Source organism: Heliconius melpomene, chromosome 7 (assembly GCF_056956725.1).
Source record: "Heliconius melpomene rosina isolate 202511_hmr_F chromosome 7, ASM5695672v1, whole genome shotgun sequence".
NCBI lineage: Eukaryota > Metazoa > Arthropoda > Insecta > Lepidoptera > Nymphalidae > Heliconius > Heliconius melpomene.
The window spans coordinates 7644334-7668086 of record NC_140395.1 but is presented as its reverse complement, the minus strand read 5'-3'; the positions used below and the strand labels follow the sequence as shown (position 1 = coordinate 7668086).

The 23753-nt window shown below is 30.7% G+C and overlaps 2 protein-coding genes across 3 annotated transcripts in view; one reads left to right on the top strand and one right to left on the bottom strand.

The window, feature by feature from the left end:
• The window catches only part of tfc (Brevican core protein triforce), a 69251-nt gene extending 53344 nt beyond the window's left edge, over positions 1-15907 (bottom strand). Inside the window, exon 1 of one of the 2 annotated variants that reach the window (XM_085188045.1) lies at positions 15614-15907. In XM_085188045.1, the coding sequence (XP_085044171.1) occupies positions 15614-15713 (100 nt within the window). In that variant the 5' untranslated portion in view covers positions 15714-15907. The remainder of the gene's footprint in view (positions 1-15613) is intronic. The other variant, XM_085188046.1, reaches the window with a different exon arrangement.
• Positions 15908-17822: 1915 nt separating this feature from the next.
• On the top strand, positions 17823-23548 carry LOC146537567 (regulation of nuclear pre-mRNA domain-containing protein 1B). Its single transcript, XM_085188028.1, has 6 exons — positions 17823-18111; positions 18363-18599; positions 18689-18918; positions 19903-20011; positions 20760-20935; positions 21353-23548. The coding sequence occupies exons 1-6, from the start codon at positions 17961-17963 to the stop codon at positions 21497-21499; spliced, it is 1050 nt and encodes a 349-aa protein (XP_085044154.1). The 5' UTR covers positions 17823-17960; the 3' UTR covers positions 21500-23548.
• Positions 23549-23753: the final 205 nt, after the last annotated feature.

The following is a 23753-nucleotide window of genomic DNA, read 5'->3' as shown; positions in this document are numbered from 1 at the left end:
AAATTGAATTCTCTATCTACGAGGCCATCGTGGTGTAACGGAACAGCGACGTCTGACCTTGAACGCGGTCGTGGCTTCGATTTCCATACGAGGGAATGAATTATTTTTATATCCTAGCTTTGGCGTTGAGTTACGGCACTCAACACTCTATGTCTCAAAAATGGAGAACGTAGTACACTGTATTGGTTCCCTCTGCCTACCATGATATATGCAGATTGCAGAGTAAAGTTAAAAAAAATATTTTCTATCTTCGTCATCATGCAAAGAAAATCAGGTTGTAACAATATATGCATTATGCATATTTATATAAAATGTTTATTAATTTTCCAAAATACTACATTCGTATAGTATTTTCATTGAAAATAATACAGTTCAATAGCATATGTAGCACTGTAGCAGTAATTGCTAAGCAAAATAATGAAGCTAGCTAACCAAACGCGGCTTCGCCCGCCTATTAACACGCCAAATTACATAATTTGTAGCCAATATGTTATTCTGACATATAAGAAATGTTACCGTTAAGTTTCATATAAATCCGTTTAGTAGTTTTTGCGTGAAATTGGAACAAACATCCTCATAAACTATAACATTTATAATATTAATAGGATAAATCCTATTTCTATACATGATATTTCTATTGAAGATGAAGCTAAAGTATTCTATGTACATAGTCCGAGGGGCTGCAAGCGTATAGTTTGCAATAAGGACTCAAGATAGTAAACAACGTCAGTGAGAGGATTGCAAACTCCATATTACTTTGGACGCTTGCGTTTCGCAAATGATATCTCGACAGCGCTGTTCCCTATTGCCAACATTACTTATGCTATTTCCTTAGCATCCTTAGCATTTAATTTTGACAGTTTTAATGATGCAATTATTAATTGCCAATTATTATAGTTTATTATTTGGAATTAAATGAAGCTAAATCATTTTTTTCTTTTAGCTTTTTTTTAGCTTCTTTTAGCTTTCTTTCTTATAGCTTTCCAAGCCATAAAACCAAGACGCGCGGTTTCAAATCCCGATACGCTACGTTCAAATTGTATACCTTTGCTGAAAAGTATTTTGTCTTTTCTAAGTCTGAAATAACACTTTAAAAAATGTAAAAAATAAGCTAAACATAATTAAGCTCTTGATCCGTCAAAAGAATAAATAGATAACTATATAAAATATCTACAATAAAACTGCACTTTGCCTAACCAAATGCGGAAACACTTACAATATAAATATTCCTTATTATTTTCCCAAGTGGAATTCAGATTCCACTTGGGAAAATACTAAATATTACCGCATAAATTCAGGCGCACCGAGAAAGCATTACAAGTCTTGCCTTCTTTAATGCAGACCATTTCAGTGAACTTTTGTGAAGAGTTCATTTTTGTAATATGTAGTAGGTTTATACTTATTGCAGTTTATTTTTTTAAAATAGATAAAAATTGCGTAAATCTTATTCGAATATGACTTCTAATTGAGGCCAGTTGTGACGCAGGGGCACAAATGTGTTACTGGTAATGGGCTCGATCCCTTCTCGAGGAAATGATGAATTTAATATTTTCATAATGTTCCCTTTGCCTACCCTGCTGAGTGTGAGATACAGCGTGAAACCGATTTAATTTTTTTTTATATTTTCATATATTCACTCTGGTGTCGAGGCGAAGCGCTGAATTACACAACTCAACACGCAATGCCTTCATGAACGGAGTGGTAGGCAGAGGCCTAGTTAGCAGTAAGTTCCCTCTGCCTACCCTGCTGTGGGCGAAATACAGCGAGAAGCTGAATATGATGATAGTTTCGTATTTTATCATTGCCTACTTTGGCCCACCATCTATAAACATTACGCTCGTAGCCTTATTGGAAAGTGTCTTACGCACATCAACAATGCCAATGCCCTCTTACAAAACAACAGAAAATCGATCGAAAGTATTAAAAAGAAAACACTACCTTTACAGTACGAGTACGTCCGTGTTTAAAGCGGCATATAAAATCGATATAAAACACATAACAAGTACCCGATGCACGAATGCTACATAAACGCCATGGCGTCTTCACGCAACTTTCAGCAATTTCGTCTTTGCGATTTTGAACCTTATTGGGATAACTTTACAGTTTAAAATACCATTTCGTTGATAAAACGATAACTATGAAACGTAATAGACTATCTTTGGTCACATCGCCCTATACTACAGTGGAAGCCGTATAATTTGTATATGTTTTAAGCTTAGCCAAGACACCGCATGCCAGTATGCTTAGAAATGGTTCAATATTATATTTAGATCTGACTTAGTATGGGATTTATAGACTACTATTTACGGAGCAGAGTGTCTCAACACTACGTGCCATGGCTCACACTGCCTACCGCGTTATATAAGGGAGACAGCGTAAAGGTAAAAGAAGTTTTTCTACAATATGGTTCTTTTGTATTTCATAATTTATATTTGTTCTCTATTAAATTGGTGTAATCAAAACGGGAAATTGATAGTGCTTAGAAACTACAGCTTTAGCTGAGACTGTGAAAGTGGACTAGATTTAGTTGGTTCTAATTTGATAGTATTTATCTTATGTAAAGCAAGCTGGTTTAATTTAATAAGTTGTTTATAAATATAATTTGTTTGTAATGATTTTAAAAAGTTAAGGGTATCTTAGTTATTTCCATGTAAAACGTAAAAAACTGCTGTTTTAAGCCTTTACAGCAGTGTTATCTGTAAGAAGCTAATTTCTGTACTTTTCGTCGTCGTTCAAAAAGTTTTCAAACCGTACTTTGTATTACCAGAATATGAACTGAGAAAATGAAGTTCTCTCCCACAAGTGGAGATTGAACCTAAAACAATCCTTTTTTCTACTTTTTAATGACACTTAATGGTGTGTTTTCTATTTCATTTAGAAATATTTTAATTAAGAATGCATACCAATATACAAAATATCATATGTTACATATACATATAAAACCGCAAATACAAGTATATGGTAAGTATGTACATATACTCATTAGAACTATGTATTGTCAAACATAAATAATCTTTGTAAGAAATAATTTAGTCGGCAATCATAAGCAAAACGATAAGTTAACTCACGATGTTCAATTCATTTATTTCGAAATATCGATGTTACTATTATTTGCTGTCATTTAACTACAAGTTAAATTATTTCGCATAGTACTGCCTTCTGCCTTCATAATCTAACACTTTGATAAAAGTTAATGACGCGTAAATGACGAACGTTACTTAGGTATTACAAAGACCTGGCCTATATACTCGTAAGTACGGCAAATTATCTATATATGTATATATTACATTACTGCAAACAGCAGGTTAGGCAGTGTTAAGACACTCCGTTCTCTATTTGTCTTTTAACCTTTGCGAAGAAATGAAAATATTTATAAATGATCAATCGTTCCCCAAGTTGGAATTGAACTCACGTTTACAATCACACGCTTATGCCACTACGCCACGATGGTCTCTATCTATCATACGTTTGATAACATAAATATTTTATGCTCGATATCGAGAGCGTAAAGCTGCGGTTTCAATTAAAAGGCAGCATATTGTTTAATGCAGTCGAGGTTGTTCTTGTATTTTTATTGTAAGTGTATTAAATTAATAAAAATACCTTGTTTTGGCGAGATTTTTCGTAAATATTTTTTTATTTTAGCCCAATTATACCTAATTATACCACATTGAAAATTGAACCCACAATCACTACGTCGACAGACACACTTTCCCATTGCACCTATGGTCTAAATTGTAGCTCTTCATATTATTTATTTTGCTAAGTCTTGATCTAAAACAGACTGCTATAGTGGATGCAAGAATGAAATTTTTTTGAATGTGTTATAACATAAAATCAACAATAAATATAAATATTGCCAAAATAATTTACTTTTAGAACCTCCATCTCATAAAAATAAAAATTGTTCTAAATGTTAATAGTATTTAATTAACACAAGATCGCTTTCGAAATAGTCAATCAATGAAGAGCGGTTGAACTGGATGTTATTTGCAAATTTTATATAACTAAATGGCCAGTTTATGTAGTAGTTACTGAACCAGAGACTACAAAATTACAGCTTCAATATATCTATAAGAATTTTTAACTGGTCTATATAGGAAATCAAAAAATAATTTGATTATAGAAAAAAAATTTTTTCAGAGTAGGCAGAAGAGAGCAGCAACCTAGTGTCCGTTCCCATTAAGACACTTCCGTTCCCCATTTTCCGTTAAATTCTGGAGACATTGCGTGTTGAGTAGCGCATTTCAACGTCGCGCTTTGCCTCGTTACCAGAGCGAAAAAAATAATATAAACCAAAAAATCTACTGAAATTTAAATTTATAGAAAAATTAGAAACTATGAATATTAATAAAAAAATGGGTTCATCCATTTCAATCAGTAAAAAATTGTAATTCCCTAACGTACTAATATAAAATATCTCAATCAATGGCAATTCACTATCAATTAACCAGGCATCTAGTCGCTCTGCTGGTGTTGTTTCAAACATTTCGTAAGTAAATTGTAATGACTTTTTATAATAAATATGTTACTACACCCACATAAGGTTATACTAAAGTGGAAGATGTATATTTTTATTACCTCATAATTGTATGAAATAATGCTTCAGCTTTTTGGATATAATGATACCTAATAAAAATCCATGTATGCACGTTGTTTTTATGCAATTCTTTAATATGTTACAGTGAGGATGTGTTTTTACCAAAGATATTAACTAACAAAAATCAGTTTCACGATGTATATACAGGGTGGAAGAGGCAGCGCTTCTTTTACTGAAACTGCATATAGGGTAATATATTTCAAACCCAGAATTTAAAAAAATAATCAAGGTACTGTATTTCGTGTGACGCACACATACTTGTACGACGTTGCCGATTTGACAGGTAAGTGTGTGTGTGCTTATGTTATACTTTACAAATGGTGTTTTATTTAAAAATGATAATTTTATTATTTATTTTGTTTGAAAAAAAACTTTTTTATTTTTGAGAATTATTTTTTTTCTGAATTATATTAGGCTTTTATAGAGTAGTTAAAACTGAGGTTTCATTTAAAGTGGTGTTGACAATTCCACCCTGTATACAGAGGCAACCCAGTGTTATAGCTGACACTTAGTTCCCCCCATTAATAAATTAATAAATGAATACTAAATTTCCTAGTTCTCTCACCATACCCTGCTATGTGCGGGGTACAGCATGAAGCTAAACTAAAAAAAATGTTTTAATTATAATTAAGTTATTTTATTTATGGTAAATATTTATTACTACATATAATAGTAATATTTATTTATTACTAATATCATACATTCACATGCCTGTCTGTCATGTTGATTACTGGTATTGGTATTCCGAGATTAAATTAGCGGCCTACTTGAACATAATTGTGAGAATCAAAATATTATTTTGGCGCGAGCTTGCCTTACTAGTTTCTTAGCAATTTTGTATCTTTAATTCCTTCGTCTAGGCTGGAAATGTTTAAGTTACACTATAAAAAAATAATAAAAAAATAGCTTTAACTTAAAGAATAAAAAACTAAAGAGAAAAATGTATTTAATCTCTATGTCAAAATGAGTGTTGAACTGATGAACTTATAAATGCACAGATATAAAAGACGACAAATAATTATCACCTACTAGCAATTAGTGCATTTAGTTACACCTCTCAATGTGGACCGCTCGTGGAGATTAGATAATAGACTATATTGTCATTATAACTATTTGCAACTATTTATGTAATGTTTCTTCTACGTGCTAATATTATGAACTAATTAAACTTTTTCTTTATACTTTAATACATTTTTTTAAAATCCTTAGAAGTAATACTCTCGTCATAGTTAATAAAAAAGTACGTTCTAATCTCACCACATTTCGTACAATTATTAAGCGATTAAAAGATGAATTATTTTCATTTTCCTGTTATGATAAAAGATGTCTTAAGTTCGGCCGAAAAGTGGAGTGGAGTGTTTTGACACTACCCTGCCGACCCTGCTATCTATGCCATAAAACTAAAAAGCAGTTGATTCTTACAACTTATGTAATATATAAAGTAACTGAACTATGAGATCAGAATATCGCAAACTATCTAATTACATAGAAGAGCGTTATATGAAAATGTTAAAATCAATTACAAAACATTGTAAAACCTAAAAGTCAGTGTTAGACATTGACGTGGTAATGGGTTCTATAATTTTATTTTATATACTATGAAATTACAAAGTACGCTTTATTAAAATATAATTAAGAAACTGAATCAGTATAATTGATAGTTCGAGTAGAATACAGATATTAGCTAATATATAAACGGTCGTATTAAAATATCATCAATTTGTCTGTTCGTATCGTCTTTTTTATTACGTGTCTAATGTCACGTTACAAAACTCAGTAATGGTATTACATATTGTTTATTAAAACATACAATTTAATGCATAGTAAAAAAATATGGGGTCACTTTTAAAATCATTTTATAAAATTATTTTTGTATTTTTTAATTTATAACTATATAATATAATTGTATAGAAAAAGTGACATATTGTACACATTTGAACATTTCATTTCTTTATCAGTTTTTGCACGTTTGAAGCAAAAAAATTAAACTTGTTAGACATACACATCTTACTATGTATTATGTTGTACACGAAACGAAACTATGGAGATTCCGTTGACCGTTTTCGAAATAATTCCTCTTTAATAAACCAAAAATGGTGATATAATAATTTGTTTCTATAAAAACTCACAATCATTCATTCCGAATCATGACATATAGTCGTTAATAAAATGTCTAAAATGCAATAAAAGCTATAATAAAATTAATCACTGCGCTTTAGAATAGTACAATTATAATAATATAAATAAAAATTGATTTGTTAAACGGTCAAAATCGCTCAATTTAATTGAATAAAATTAAATCTTAAAGATTTCTATCTTAAAAATACATTTGTTTATGATCTTAAATACCAAAATAAGGAAAAAGCAATAATTTTAAAAGATTATAGTTAAAAGCGGGTTACCAACATAGCTCTCAAAATCTGCAAGCTGAAGTGGCAATGGGCAGGCCATAATGTCAGGAGGTCCGACAACCGATAGGGAAGAAAGGTCCTCGAATAGCGACCCCGTCTCGGCAAAAGGAGCACAGGCCGCCCTCCATCCAGGTGGACCGACGACCTAAAGAAGACAGCGGGGATCCGCTGGATTCAAAGGGCGCAGGACCGAACAGAGTGGCGAGAATTAGGGGAGGCCTATGTCCAGCAGTGGATGTTGAAAGGGTGATAGATGGATGGATAGTTAAAAGTATAACTTACTACAATATTAGACTCATTTCTTGATAATTAGATTTCAAAACGAATAAAACAAAATGTTAAGGACGCTATACACGTTTTCTTACTTTTCATACGTTTATAACGACGGCGCTAAGCTCAAGGTTACTCTACGGAAACAGATCTTCATTACATTTTTATTACTTTATTTCTTAATTCAGGAAATATTATTTATTTAGGTATAGTTGCTTCACTTATGAACTTACTGTCGGATCGGTATTGAAGGTTGTGTATCGACCTTGTACTAAGCATTGGTGTGATCTTTAATTTTTGTATTTACTTTTCTTTAAAACTTACTCGTATTTTTATTGTTTGTGAGTTTGAAATTAGTTTGGTTTTTAATATATAAGTAATGAACTTATATCTACAATCACTATTTACAGCGCTACGGTGTGTATTTAATATAATAATTTTTTTAAGTATATATTACTCTTTTTTGTTTTCGACAAAATTCTTTCATCCCTTTGTATTTAATCTACTATATACTTTATATGTATATATTTATGTCAAAAGTATGACAAAAACGTAATGAAATTTTACATGTAATATTAAATTTCTTCGTAAGAGAACACATTTAAAATGTAGCAAGACAACTTTCACTCTCGCTGTACCGTCTTAAAATCGTTTTAAATATCTATTGATGATTTTATTGACAATTTGACACCACATGTTGATGTTTTTTTTTGCTTACTTTCCATTTTAGTTTCTCACGTTAAAAATTACGATTAATATTGATTAAATAGTTAATCACCATTAATTTTAATTAAAAATAAAAATTAAATTCAAAATAATATTTTTTTGAACACTATATAAAATTTTATTAAAAATTATAATATTTTATAATTTAATATTTATATAAAAATATAATATACTTGCTATTGGCCATTGCCCTGCTTCAAGTTAGCAGGTTCGATTTTGTGTCCCACATCTTTCACTATGTCATACCTACATGACAATTGCACAAATAAAAAAAAAAAAAATGCACAATTATTTAATTTAAATGGTTTGATCGACATATTTTGTAACTTTAAAGAATGCCGTTCCGTACTTTGCACCTAATTAGAAACGTCTTAAACATTCTTAGACTTCTAGACATTCTCCGTACGTTATAGGACCTCATTGCCTATATACAGTGGCAACATAATCGATGTCTCACAAATCTTATTTCTCATATAAATAAGATCGATTTTATTTCAACTCGAATAGTTTACACGAAGGTTAATTAATATTGCAATATAAACCGCGCTAGTATAATGTCATTGTGATGTCCTTGACATGTGACACCGAGTGAGACATTGGTATCAATAGCATATGTGGTGAGTCGACCGATATATATGATTTTAGTTCGTAGTGGCAGGTATATCTAAATTATTAGTCTATATATTTAAATTTTAATACATTAAAAATATTTATTCCATTATTTATTTAAATATAAAAAAATAATTAACCAAAGATCCTACTTTTACAAAGAGGCCCGACATTACTGTAATCGTGATAGGTTGTGAATTCGATTCCTACATGAGGAATGAGATATTTAATATTTTTATTTCTTCGTTCAGGTAACGAAGTGATGAGTGCCGCCACTCAACAGGCCTCCAGGATCCAATGGAATATGTTGAACGTAAGTCTTAATGGGAACGGAGTGTTTTATCACGAGGTTCCCATGACACCTATACCTACCATGCTACGCGGGGGATGCAGCGTGAAAGAAAACTTTTACTGTTTATGTGTTACCATCTGAATCAACTTATTATTGATAACATGATCTAACGGCTTAACTTAACTTGCTGGCTGGCTGGCTCTTAACTCGTCATCGGCTACTCAATTCTGGTGAAGGATTTTTTACATTCAATAGTTTAAGTGAAAGCGAGTGTTATGCTGTTAGGAATCAATTCTTGAAGAGAACGGATCTCTGACGTTTCATCCTTCACTTTTATTATTTATGGCCAATATGAAATTAACATAGCAATTTTAGGTATTATGACAGTGTTAAAAACATCAGCTTCACGCTGTATCCCGCACACAGGGTAGTCAATCAAGACTAAATGGTTATATCGCACGTCAACTTTAAAGTTGAACTTAATGTCGTTCTTCGTACTTTCTCCATTGCAACGACGACGTTAGAATCATTAGATAATAGGTACACTAAATTTCAATAATACTTATTGATAATATTAAATTATATCTTGTAACAAGCATGAAAAAGTAGAAAATATACTTTATCTATATCTTTATTTTTCATCTATATATCTATATCTTAACTTTTCCTAAAATTTTACTTTTCAATATTGTTTTAAAATTATATTATTGTTAGAAAACAAAAGTAATATAGTACACGCGGGCAAAACCGCGAGCGGGTCGCTGATATTATAATAAAGGTCGAATCGAAAATTAGGCTTAAAAAAAAAAGGAACGATGGATTTTTAATCAGATTCACACTGTATCCCGCACATATCAGGGTAGGCAGAGCCAACCTAGTGTTAAGACACTCCATTCCCCACTTTCCGCTGAATTCTGGAGGCTTTGCATGTTGAGTGGCGGAACTTAACGCCGCTCTTTGAATCGACATCAGAGCGAAGTAATGAAAATATAAATGTAAATAAGAAACATTATTAAAGACTTTTAAAAGATTAATATTTGAAACGTCCAACATAGTTTAAGCATATTTAAATTTTAATTTCAGCTTGGGAGTTTATAATCAAAACAATTATATCTACAGGAGCGGAAGGTAAACAATGTAAGAATCGGTAATAGAATGTATATCGAACACGGCCTTTACTATGGTCAAACGCAGCATCTTACCTTATTCAACAACGACCGTGACCTGAAATGTTCATCTCGATTCACCCACGTGTGCTTAAGCTTACTTTCTATCACATATACATAATATATGACGCTATATAGATATATTACGTATAGTGTTGCTAAATTTCCTATTTTCTTTGAGTTTTGTTAAATTTCCTTTTTCTTTGCTTTTCCTATATTTTTCTTCTAAATTATATTTAGTTATCGAAATTTTTTTATCTATATAAAAATTTCATTTGTTACTATTAACAAATGAAAAGCTTTAAAACAATATCTTTCACTTTGGAGGTCCATTTTATGTAACTTGAAAAAAATAACTTGATACATAAAATTATTCACATTTTTTCATTAATAAATTTAATTAGACTCAAAGGTCTTCATATATATAATCGTCATACTTAATCACTAATCACTTCACAATTACAACGACGAACATTTATCAGGCTTAATAACTATAATATACAAGGTGTGTACTTTACTATTAAATTACTTGTTTACAAAGTCGGTTAAATATAATAAATGTCCAAATTTATAGCACCAACTAGCTGTACATACCAATGTAAATATATCTTGTTTTACGGTCTGTTTGTGAGATTCCTTCACGAGAGTCAAATTTTAAACATATTACGCAATAAGTGTACATTTTACTTGAGCAATGATTGTCTTTTAATTAATTTCTATTTACAAAGCATTAAATGCACTGATTACTTAGTTAAGAAACTTTTTTAATATTATGTTATGTTGAGGATTGCTAAAAATGAAAGTTACATCTACTTAAAAGATATGAATTAAATGGATTATTTCTTATTTATATAATTTTACTAGCGGCCCGCCCGCGGCTTCGCCTGCGTGAACTACGTTATTTATAATTTCTGTCTCCATGAGTACCTACGTCCTATAAGTGACGTCCATGCAAAATTTGAGACTCCTAGCATTTGTAGTAACGAAGTTTCATACAAACGTTCAACTCCAAAAACAACCCCTTAGAAGTCAAATATCGCAAATTCACGTCTTAGCGAGCACCTACGTCCTATAAATAACTTCTATGCAAAATTTCAGAATCCTAGCACTTGTAGATTCTGAGATTTCGTGATGAATGAGTGACCTTTCGATTTTATATATATAGATTAAACTATCAAAAATAACTGCCACGGAAAGCCTAACTTAGTTAGATATCTGGCAAATCTTGAAGTCGTGGGGCAACGTCTGACTGTAAACACGATGGCTGCAAGTTCGATTTCCATTTAGGGGAACGATTTATTGTCATATCCTTACAATGGGAACAGGACAAAGCGCGGTGTTGAGTTAGGCTACTTACACGCATTTTCTCGAAAATTGGGCGTAAAGTGGAGAACGGATTGCCTTAAACTAGGTTCCCTCTGCTTACCCACATGGTATGCGGGATACAGCGTGAAAATAACTAAAATATATATAATTAAATGTACACAATATATTTACATGAAACTCCTCCTGATGATCTATTTCTGAGATTATACAGGCCTGAGGCTATGTATAAATGTTGTTAATATTAGATCAACAATCAAGAAGCAACGTGATTTCGGAAACATCTGGGTATAAATAAATTTTTGATTAAATTGTTTGTTGCTATACCTTAGGAATTATACTAGCTAAAGCAGTTTAATTACCAAGACCCAGTTTCTATAAATATAATAGTATCTTCCTTTCTTTTTAATTTGACAATGAAAATAATCGATGTTTACGCAAGAATAAATATAAACAATGATTATTTCATTAGGTGAGCTTATCGTCAGTTTTCTATTGATTATACCTTATACTACCTCTGCCATTATTGTATTATTGTGAACGAACAATAAGATTGTCGATGATATAGATATTATCTAAATCCATTGAATTTTTGGTAAACCTTTCTAATGTTATTACAAAAATTAGATGTTCATGTCATATTACCGCTATAATAGTAACTATTTAAAAAATCTGCTTCCCGTTGTATCCCGCTCACAGCACCCTGCTGCAGAGCGAACCTAGTGTTAAAACACTCCATTCCCCACTTTCTGTTGAATGCTCGAGGTATTGTGTGTTGAATGGCGGAACTCAACACCGCGCTTTGCCTCGATATTTCCTCGAGTGGGGATTACGGCACGAATTACCTTAGTAACCATAGAAGCATAATAAATTAATATACCTAAATACCTATTATTATTATTTTACTATTAAACTATTTTCTATCGTTTTAACGATATACATGTCTATATTTTAAGAAACCTGTATATGTTATTGTTAAAATATACATCAGACTTATAATAATTTCACCTGTCGTTGCGACTAATTTATTAATTTGACCGTGAAAAGGACGGACGAAATAAATTGCTTAAAAATTTTATGGACATTAGTAGGAAAGTTTTAACTTTTATATGAGAACCTCGTTTTAAGCATACTAACATACAAATTTACATAATCAAAATAGTAAGCCTGTTATGTAAATATATTTATTGTATTATAATAGAAAACTATATGTTATTTACCAGAACCAGATTATTTTCGCTACGATTTGTAATTAATTAATTATATGTAGAATATATAAATATTTACTACAAACATTCAAACTTAAAGCTTTGGAAAAATAACTCTATAGGTATGTAGGTGTCAGGCCAGCATATACTAACAAAAATGCTTAAAAATACTTAAAAAAAATTCCCTACAATTAGTAACACGTAATATACCTACGAGTATGTATATTGATAGACCAGGCACGCGTTTGTATTAAAAAATTGGAACTAGGTTCATTTAGTGGTGGTTTGCTATTTTTTTTTAGCTTCACGCTGTATCCCGCACATAGCTGGGTAGGCAGAGGGAAACCTAATGTTAAGACACTCCATCTCAATAATGGCACTTCCGTATCCCACTTTCCGAATTCTGGAAACCTCGAAACCTGGACCTCAACGCTGCTGTAGAGTGGCGGAATTGTTATATTTAAGTATATATTTACAATTCCAATGTTGTTGTTAATTTCATAAATATTCTGGAACAGCTATTAAAAATTGAATAATTTAAAGATAATAATTTTTATAAAAGACACAATTATGTGCCGACTCCAACGTTACCTAATTTACCACTAACCGGACACATTATATGTTATACTTAGTTAATTAAGATAAGCAACCCATCCTCCATTATAATAAAAACTTTAAGTAAATATATAATTTCACCGAGTGGGGATCGAACCCAAAACAGTCGATTTTGCAGCAAACTTTGTTCCCGTGCACCACGACTGGCCTCATATTTCAGTCACTTTTAAATAAAATTAAATTTTTATTATTTTTTATTTATATCTATTTTGTACCTTTGTATAAGTTTAATATTCTTAAGTGTAAAGTTCAAAATGTTTATACAATAAACCATTGACATTTCCCTCTTTTATAACACAAAATTGCTAACAAAAAAAGAAAATGGATAGCTGATTTCTATTAAGGTGACCGCGACGCTTCGTTATTTTTTGTCAAACTTTGGTTTTGGTTAAATGATGTAACGAAACAAGTTTAACGATTACATAGTTCGTATTTTAGGTAGGTACTGTTTAATAATTTAAATATATTATACTATTTTTTATATGTTTTCGCATTATATTTATGATTATGGCTTTTCATTTAAAAATAATCAAAACAAATTATGTTTAAACAAGCTAAACTTGTTAATTTTTAATATGTAGTAGGTATATTGATTGATTTTTTTAAGCAAATTTTTTAACATAAGTACACTAGTATTTCACCATTTCATATTTTCTGTGATAATCCTTGAACTTTACATTTAACATAACTTTATTGTGAAGTTTTTTATATAAATTTTCAAATCCTACTTAGAACACATATATTTAGAATCACGACGGAGTAGATGTTAGTAAATATGTTTATAAGTTACAGTATATATTCTAATTCTATGTAATATTTAAAGAAAAAAAAATTAAAAGAAATGTATAAGATGACAAAGGGTACAGACCATAAGTCTGTAGTGTAACTAAGAATAAAAATTTAAAAAAAGTTACAGTATAGTACAGCCTAGTGTTTAGACACTCCACTCCCCACTTTCTGCCGAATTCTGGAGGCAATGGGTGTTGAGTTGTAGAACTAAACGCTACGCTTTGACTCGACACCAGAGCGAAAAACCCCCCTGCACCACAACTGGCCTTGTATTATATTACAGTATAGAAATAAACTTTCAAAATTAATTTTAGTATCTATGTTTATTTTTTCAATACTTACATATGTATATAACTGTATTATATTTGTACAAACCATTATCTTGTTTTCGAGAGAGAAATCACTCAGTTGTGTCACTAAAAGTAAAAGTGGCACCGGACGGCGTCGATCCGAAACATAATAATATGCGTTCATGTGCATAATAACGGCAATCAATTATATAATTTTAAGAATATTATAGATAAAATTAACACCTGTTCCATAGATTAAAAAAAGTTTTTTTTTAAATTAAATGGTGTCCGGTCAATTAATGATAATAATTATATTTTTACATATAAAGTAATATTAATTATTATTACATACACATTATGATTTATATTATAATTAAGAATATTTTATTATTATTTAAAATTTTACAAAGCTGGTAACTTAAAAGCTTGTGGCCGTGACAACTGTCCCATAAACCCAACGCTTTTATGTATATTTAAGAAAAGGCGCTAAACTTTTTTTTTCAGCATTACGCTATATCCTATCCTTTATATAGGGCCCCCTGGCACCTCGCACCCCCACTTTCCGCCATTTTTGAAGACATTGCGTCTTGAGTGAGTTTTGCCGCGCTTTTGCGTTGGTACCAAAGCGAAGAAATGAAAATATTAATAATTCTCCGACGGAAAATTGAACCCAAAACCGTCATATTACTGTCATACGCTTGGGCCACTGCACCACAAAGGCCTCAATTTACAATTAGTTGAGTGATAAATAGAAATAATCTTTATAAATTATATAGCTAGTTCCGTAATATTTTTAGGTGTCGCAAAATTTGTATAAATTAGCAAATAAGATTTCTAATTACTAAGGATTATAAGTTACGACATCCCCTACGAAGGCGAAAGCGTGTTTCGTTTATTTGTTTATTCAAACACGACTTTCTGTTGTTTTTTTTAATATTTCAATGATTGATGATGATTATATGACTGTAAGTATTTTAAAATACGAGTTAAGTAAGTAGTCAAATGTTAGATTAAGTTTAAGATTTTTTTTATTAACTTTTCGTCTAACCTCCTACAATGTAGGCTATATTGGTAGTTAAGTTCAGGTCAATCTCTTGTGCAAGTCGTTTTAATATTAAATTACCATAGAACCTTGCATCTTTATTTAAAATGCTGATTATATTATAAGAATATTTTTCGTTAAATAGAAAAAAAAAGATATAGGTAAGATAGAAGCTATTTTTCATTCAGAATGAATTAGGAAGAAAGTTGTAACAGTGCTAACAGAATTATCTAAATTTTAATTTTAAAATATGTATTTGTTATTTAACTTACCGACGTCTCGTAGACTATTCGATGTTTTTTGTGCATTGGCCAGTAAGACCAACGAGACGACGACAAAAACACTGGGTACTTTATTTACTAAAAACATCATTTATAATGTTCACTAACAAATAGAAAATAAAAAATGAAAAAGCAGCCAATTTTTCAAAAGGATATTTAATTTATAAATTTTCAATTATTTATTTTCTTTTCTAATTTAGATATGCGATATCATTTTTCACGTGGTTGCTGCCGCGGTCGAGGGGCGCGTCCGGTGCGGCCTTTGAAAACTATAGTTACTGAGAAGCTGCGCCGGCGCAGGTGCGTGATCGGAGAAAGATCTCGCTGGTCGTGCCTTGTTTATAAGATTCACTCGCGAATATTAGTATGGTAATTTATATGAATCCATTTAAAAATATATAAAAGCTTGTTCGCCAATTATTATTTATGCTTCTATATGTGTCATAAATTATATTTTTTTAGTATTAGTATTTTTACGTTGTGTACAGAAATAGAAGTTATTAATCTAATGTTAGACATTTGCAAATATATTGTGTTCATATGCCTCCATCTTGAACTCTAAACACGTTTAAACTAAATACTCGAATTTTATAAATTATTCAAAAATATGTTCGATATAATCTTTAATATACCATAACATTAATATTCCAAAGAAAGTAGGGAGATTAGCATGGTAAAGCTGCACTGTAAGGAAGGTATGGGGGCAGATGTAAGCAGAGTCAAAGCAGTTCAATACTTATCCAGAAAAATTTTTTTTTCTTATCTACCCCATAACTCCCAAACTGTTAGCTGTTATATCTATCATATCTTAATGTAGATATTATTAAATTCGAAGTTAACGTCAGATATTTTGGACAAAAAAATATGTGTCGCTATTTCGGCTATATGTTAAATATGTTAAAAAATAATAATAATAATAATAAATAATAATAATATGTTAAAAAATACTAATAATAATAGATATCAGTGCATTAATAATACAAGCCAAAATAATAATATAATAAATATATGTATAGGTGGTGTCGAGGCAAAACGCGGCGCTGTGTTCTGCCCCTCAACACGCAATGACTCCAGAATTCGGCGGAAAGTGGGGAACGGAGTGTCTTAACACTAGATTCCCTCTGCCTACCCTGCTGTATACGATTTTCTGTGAAACTAAAAAATATACGAAAAAAAATCTTTACGAAAATCCAGACCAGGCTATGTAAATGTAGATACACTTATAGTGAGTATAAAATAGTTTCTTAGATTACTTAGTTCATTTTCTTTATAATGTAATAATATTAATTATCAAGTATTCGAAGTAATCGAGGCGTGGTGCAGGGGCTCAGAAGTGTGACTGTAAACGTAATTAACGTTTTAAATTCGAACCAATAAGTGTGCGAAATAATCATTTAAATTTATATTTTCAATTCCTTCCTCTGGTGTCGAGGCGAAGCGCGATATTAAGTCCGCCACTATACACGCAATGGTTCCGGAATTCGGCGGAGAATGGAATAAGGGGTGTCTTAACACTAGTTTCTCTCTGTCAGCCCTTCGGAACGTAGTATACAGCGTGAAGCCGTTAATAATGGACAAATATGTAATCATTGTATTGTATATAATTAGGTATGTATTTCTAAACTAGTATAGGTTGAATATGAAATACTTGTATATGAGCCGTAGGGATCAATAGCAATTTTAAAATTTGCTAATTATTTTTATTAACAAAAGTATATTTTGAGGCCTGCGCCATAACAGCAGGGGCACAGAGTGTGACTGTAAAACCGACTGAATGTGGGTTCGATCCCCTCTCGAGGAGATAAAATATTTATTTAAATTTATAATTCCATTTAAGAAATGGACACAAAGCGCGGCGTTGCCTGCAGCATTTGGCAGAAAGTGGACAAAATATTCGATTACTATATTTACTCATAATAAATGATAGCCTAGAGCCAGATTCAAGCATAATGAATCACACTTTACAGTTTAAGTTCCCATAAATAATATGTTACAATTATTATACCTCTATAAAAAAATATATAATTATAAATTACTAAGGAGCTTCTTCCTCGGAATAATAACTATACTAAATGCTTTTTTAGTAGATGACTGCTTAAATATAAAATTGTCTATGATCTATTATTTTTAATCTATGTACCTAACATACAATAACTATACTCTTTAGTCTTTGCCCGTTTCCAGAAGATGGCGATAGGCGATATTTTACGTCAAAGTCATTACCGCTCGTATTATTTCTGTTTTAGTCTATAAGTAAAATCGAAATAAAAGTGAATCGTGTGTGTTTTGTGGTGTTCTCTGATACGTAACCTAGTTACATAAACATTTTGATGAGACTATGGCTGGGTTTACAGAAAATGCTTTAGTTCGTAAATTGCAAGAGTTAAATTCTAGCCAACAAAGTATACAAACATTGTCATTGTGGCTTATACATCATAGAAAACATCATGCCGCTATCGTTAAAACGTGGTATAAGGAACTTTTGAGAGGTAATTATTGTTATATTAATTTAAAAAATGTACTTACAAAAATATTGTGATAAGAAGGCAATTATCTTAATTTCAATTAACATTGAACACCTAATCAAATATTTATTATCTACATTTATTTATAATACATCGGGTATACATTATTAGAATACAAATTTTTTACATAACATTCTCATTATGATACATATTGTATACTTCAATACTATCTGATTTTATGATATAACCTAAAAGTTTTTTTATTGTACTTCTAGCTAAAGATAGCAAACAATTAACATTTATGTACTTGGCCAATGATGTTATTCAAAACAGCAAGAAGAAAGGTCCAGAATATGGAACAGAATTTGGCAATGTACTTGTAGATGCATTAAAGCATATGGCCAAAACTGGAATAAACTCAAAAACTAAGCACTCTCTTCATAGAATACTTAATATATGGGGAGAAAGAGGAGTATACGAACCACAGAAAATCCAAGACTTTAAAGTGGCTGGTAAGTGTTAATTATATAATTTAATAATAATTTTGAATTTTGTTTTTTTAAAAGCCAGTGTTGTAATGGCCTTGTCACCTGTATTACAGTTGATCCAAATGATGCAGAACCAAATAATGTAAGTAAAAGAAAAATAACAGAAGCAGAGCCAAAAGTATCTGAAAAGAAACCAAAGTTAGAAGAAAAGGTTAAAGAGAAAAAAGAAAGAAAAAAGAGTGAATCAAAATCAAACTCTAATGAATCACATAATGACTCTCATTCTACAGTTAGCCCAAACACTCCACCGGGTGACCCTCCTGAACCTGAAGAACTTATCAAGGTATATAATAACAAGAAATTGCTTGTAATAAAATTTATTTATAATAACAGGTATATGACAACTAGGTAGGCAGAGGGAATTAAGACACACCATTCCCCACTTTAATTTAAATTTATAAATTGTCAAAGATGGTTATGTACATTTAAGTTTAGAAGGTACTTATTTGCTTTGTTAAGTAATAAAGAGAATTCAAGTGGGTAAGCTGGAATATGACAAGTTTTATGTCAGGCTAATACAATACTTATTGAACTCAGTGTTTTATTAGCTTTCATTTAAAGCCATAAATACTAGAACACATAAATTTGGTTTTGCTAATAACAAAAACTATTCAAGGGGCACATTGTTCCTATTTCTGACAGATGACTTAAGGCTGAATAGTTTCTAGCACTGCGCTGAACAGCATCTGCATCCTGCAACCACTCGCACACCTGCAATATATATGGAATGCAATGAGGCTTTGAAGCTTTAATAAATATTAACTAAAATATTAACTATAGAGTCAGTATAAGAATGTTAAAAAAATAATTACTTCATCCTTTAAAATAATGTAAGCTTACTATTATAATATCTATCATAGGTTCTTACTAATATTAATTGACATATTTTATAAACAATATGTATGTAAAACATTATTTTCGAACATATTATTTTATGACTAATATGAAAAACTATTTAGTCATTCCGATGAGTTTGAAATATGAGGAATATAAGTCTTTTATTATGAAATTTATGGACTGAATATGATCCTTGCACATACAAACTAACTAAAAACCTGGTCAGTTTAATCCCAGAGTTTTGAAGTATTTATTAGCTTTAAAAGGATAATCTAGTAAATTAATAGATAAGTCCATTTTTGTATATCAATGGGCTGTAAATTCTGCCAATATTCCATGTTGTCTGGTCTGGATGATGAAACACATATTATACATTATAATATTTATTTTTTAATTGGTATATAATATTTATATATTATTCTCTTTCTAGGCATTGCTTGAGCTAGAATCAAGTGCGTCAAGCGACGAAGCAGTGAGGGAGAGAATAGCTTCATTACCACCAGAAGTTTCTGAAGTGCAATTATTGTCTAAGTTAGAAGGTAATTTATTTAAAAAAGTGATATACAACTACCGTGTGTTATCGTTGGACCATACAACAATTGTTATAAACATAAAAATAAATATTAATCAGACCTTTTTGTTTCATTTGGAATAAAAAATGTCATCATACCTCATTCTCCACTTTGACTGTTTTATATTAAATACTTGTTTTATCCTCAATTTTTTTTTTATTGCTGATGATATTTATATTATATGATATTAATTGATATGATATTTATATGTTTTTTGTTGATACTGAAAAATCTCAAGCTTAACTCAAAATAAATGTTTTTTTATGTTTTGTTTTAACTTTTCGAGGTCATAATTATAATTACTTATACCTTGTTCGTAGTACTATTATTATTTGTGGATTATACCAAGATCTATTTTTATTACTGTTTGTATTTTCAAGAAACATTTCTATTAACTTAACTGTGTTTTTTTGTTTTTTAAAATATTATTCCACACAATAGGAAAATATTTAGAAAGACGTCTAAGTTTTGAAAAAATTGCGTATCGGTACTCGGAAGGTGGACAGTTTCCAAGAGACACGGGTTCGAGTCCCGCTGCGTAATTTTTTATACGTTTTCTAAACTATTTTACTGTGTTTTTCTAAATACCTATATTATACTTTAATTTTAAAAAGTTACTCGATTTTTAAACTACCAATTCTAAACATTTGTTATATTTCCAAGTAATAAAACAAATAATAGTAAAATCGTAATTTATAAAATATTTTCATTATAGATAAGGAATCGGCTGAAAGTCTAAGTGCGGTGGTTAACTCCGCTGTGGAATTATTAGCTGAATATAACTTAAGGCTTTCGGAGGAACTAGAGAAGAGGAGAAAGGTGGCAGCCATGTTGAGAGACTTTGAACAAGCACAAAGAGAATTAGCAAAGCAAGCTGAGGCTAAACTTGAGGTAAAATTATCGTATTTTACATTAAATGATCGCACAAGCGTTGAGTTAAGCCACTCAACACGCAATGCCTCCAGAATTCGGCGGGGAACGGAGTGTTTTAACACTATGTTCCCTCTGCCTCCCCTGCTGTATGCGGGATACTGTGTGAAGCCGATCGCAAAACCTGTTTTTTGTATTTTTTTCTACTTCACAATGTATTCCATATATAGCAGAGCAGGCAAAGGAATCTTCTGTCGTGTCTTTTGTCTGAATTCGAGACATTATATGCCGCGCCGCCTTTCAACGCAATGTCTCAAAAATTAGGCAGAAAGTGGACATCTAACCTACCTTATCATATTTAGGATTTAAAGCTAAAAAATCTTGTAAATTGCCCGACAATATATATTTACATACAATATACAAATGTTTTATTTACAGGAATACAACATAAAATTACAAAAGATATATGAAGTGAAAGCTGAAGTTAAATCTCATATTGAGAACTTGCCGGATGTTTCAAGGCTGCCGGACGTCACTGGAGGCTTAGCACCTTTACCTTCCGCTGGCGACCTCTTTAGTCTATGAAAATATATTATTATTTTATAGTTTCACGCTATATTTCGCATATGGTAGTGTACACTTAGGGAATCTAGTGGTAAGACACTCCGTGCCCCGTTTTTTGTCGAATTTTCGTGTCATATATCCATATGACACGAAAATTCGATATGGGTTAAACGATAGAAAGCTATTTCAACAAAGTCATTGATAATTTGTATAGGAGCTATTATTAATACTACACTTTAGTAGAATAATTTGATTTTCATATACATATATTCATATATATTTTGGCATGCCTATAGATAAGTTTTTTTTTAATTCGTATAAAAATTTTCAAGATAGATAATTGAATTTACACTCGCGCGTTTCGGGTAACTAAAGTTTGACACTATGACGATAACTTCTGGATTATATACTAATTTTTTTAAGTAATTTTAATGTGAAAAAAATTACACCAATAAATACTACATATTGATAAAATATTGTTGATTGAGAAATAATTTAGATTTCGATTTAATGTAATTGGCCCTCCATAAATTTTATTTACAAATACTTCAAAAGTAAGAAGCCGGAGTCGGCGCTCTTTGCAGTAGAGTTGCAGTCCATACAGTCAGCACATATCTAATATAAGTTAATAGTAATTATATAAAATATAGTGCTGATAGATGATCTTTTTAAGTCGATTTTTATTTATCAAAAATAAAAGATGAAATTGCGAATAAAAGATATTGCTTAACATTTTAATAATACGCAATTGAAATGGAATAGTAAATTTACAATAACGGTTATTGATCTTTCAGACTTAAAAAGCAAAGCTTTTTTGCAAAGAAACTTGTTTAAAGTATAAGTATTTATTTAAAATAGGTCGTTTACAAGAAATCTAATGATGTACAATAGTCCACTAAACGAAATAAATAAATGAAGACTTTCCAAATATTACGTAGGATTTTAGAAGTCGATTACTATTGATTTTTACTGGACATTTAACGATAAAAGATGAAGTCAATCAACTTTTTTGCTAATACTTAGATAGTTATAGATGAAAAAAAAAAACAATAATAAAATCAAAACTGAACTGAAATTCGTAACATTTATTTTATACTTCTAAGTAATAACGCTTACAAAGTAAAAAAATCTTATTTGTCGTCGAACTCGCGCAAAGTTTATTGTTGTGTAACTGAATAATAAGTAATATTACTAAACCATTAGCGTATCTAGAAATATTTTCTGGGAGGGGGCCTGGACTTTAGCTTTTAACAGATATGTTCGTGTAAATGTTGTTTCTCTTAAATTTTTGGGGTATTTTTTTGTAAGTAAACTTTTTAGGATTGGGACTAGACTATTCTGGGAAGGGTACGGACCACCCGGCCCCCACCCCATGCCCTATTCCTACGCCCATGTGGTAAAGTGACATTTAATGAATGATTTTTCAAAATATTGCAATGAAGACTGCACGTATTAATAATTTTAGGCATTATAATATAAACCTATAATAATGTTTGACATGTCCTGATATTAATTAATAAAACAGGCAATATTTCTCATAAGTAAAGCTAAATAATTATATATATGTCGTAATGAAATTTATTGCCTTATAGCAAAAGAATAAATTCGCTATGTACATATATGTATATGTATATATTTATATGTAAAATTGCAATTTGGGTACATTTACCTATTTCCGTATAAGATTCTATAAATAAAATACAAGAGACTATTATTTTGCATTATTATTTAATCTGCTATATTTTTTGTGTATTCCTAATAACGGCTCTTAATTTTTTTCATTTGTCAATAGTATAAAGAAAGCGTGTCTAAAGATAAAGATAATAAATCTTTATATATTTAATGTTCATTTATGTTGTTTTTTTTCCTGAGACGTTATTTTCAAGGTGTAGATATAATATTTGTGTGAATTTATAATGTAAGGTATTAGTTTTGTTTCGGAAACTGTTTATGATTTATTAGATGACTCGAAAGTTTTGATTTGAAGTGTATCGTTATATTAGTTTATTTTATTTTTAGTGTAAATTGAATTGTTATAGCTGACCTAATAAATTTTGTTATATTAACAAACTTTGTTTTAATGTTAGATGCACAAACTGGCAGGTACTAGCGAGGATGTCACAGTGAGAATGAAGAAGAACGTGCTCAGCGGGGTGGGGCACGTCGAACGGATGAGTGATGAAAGAAAGGCAAAAAAGATCTATGATGGAAAAGTGAGCGGTAAGAGAGATAGGGGGAGACCTAGGTTGATCTTCGAAAACACAGTATTAAAGAT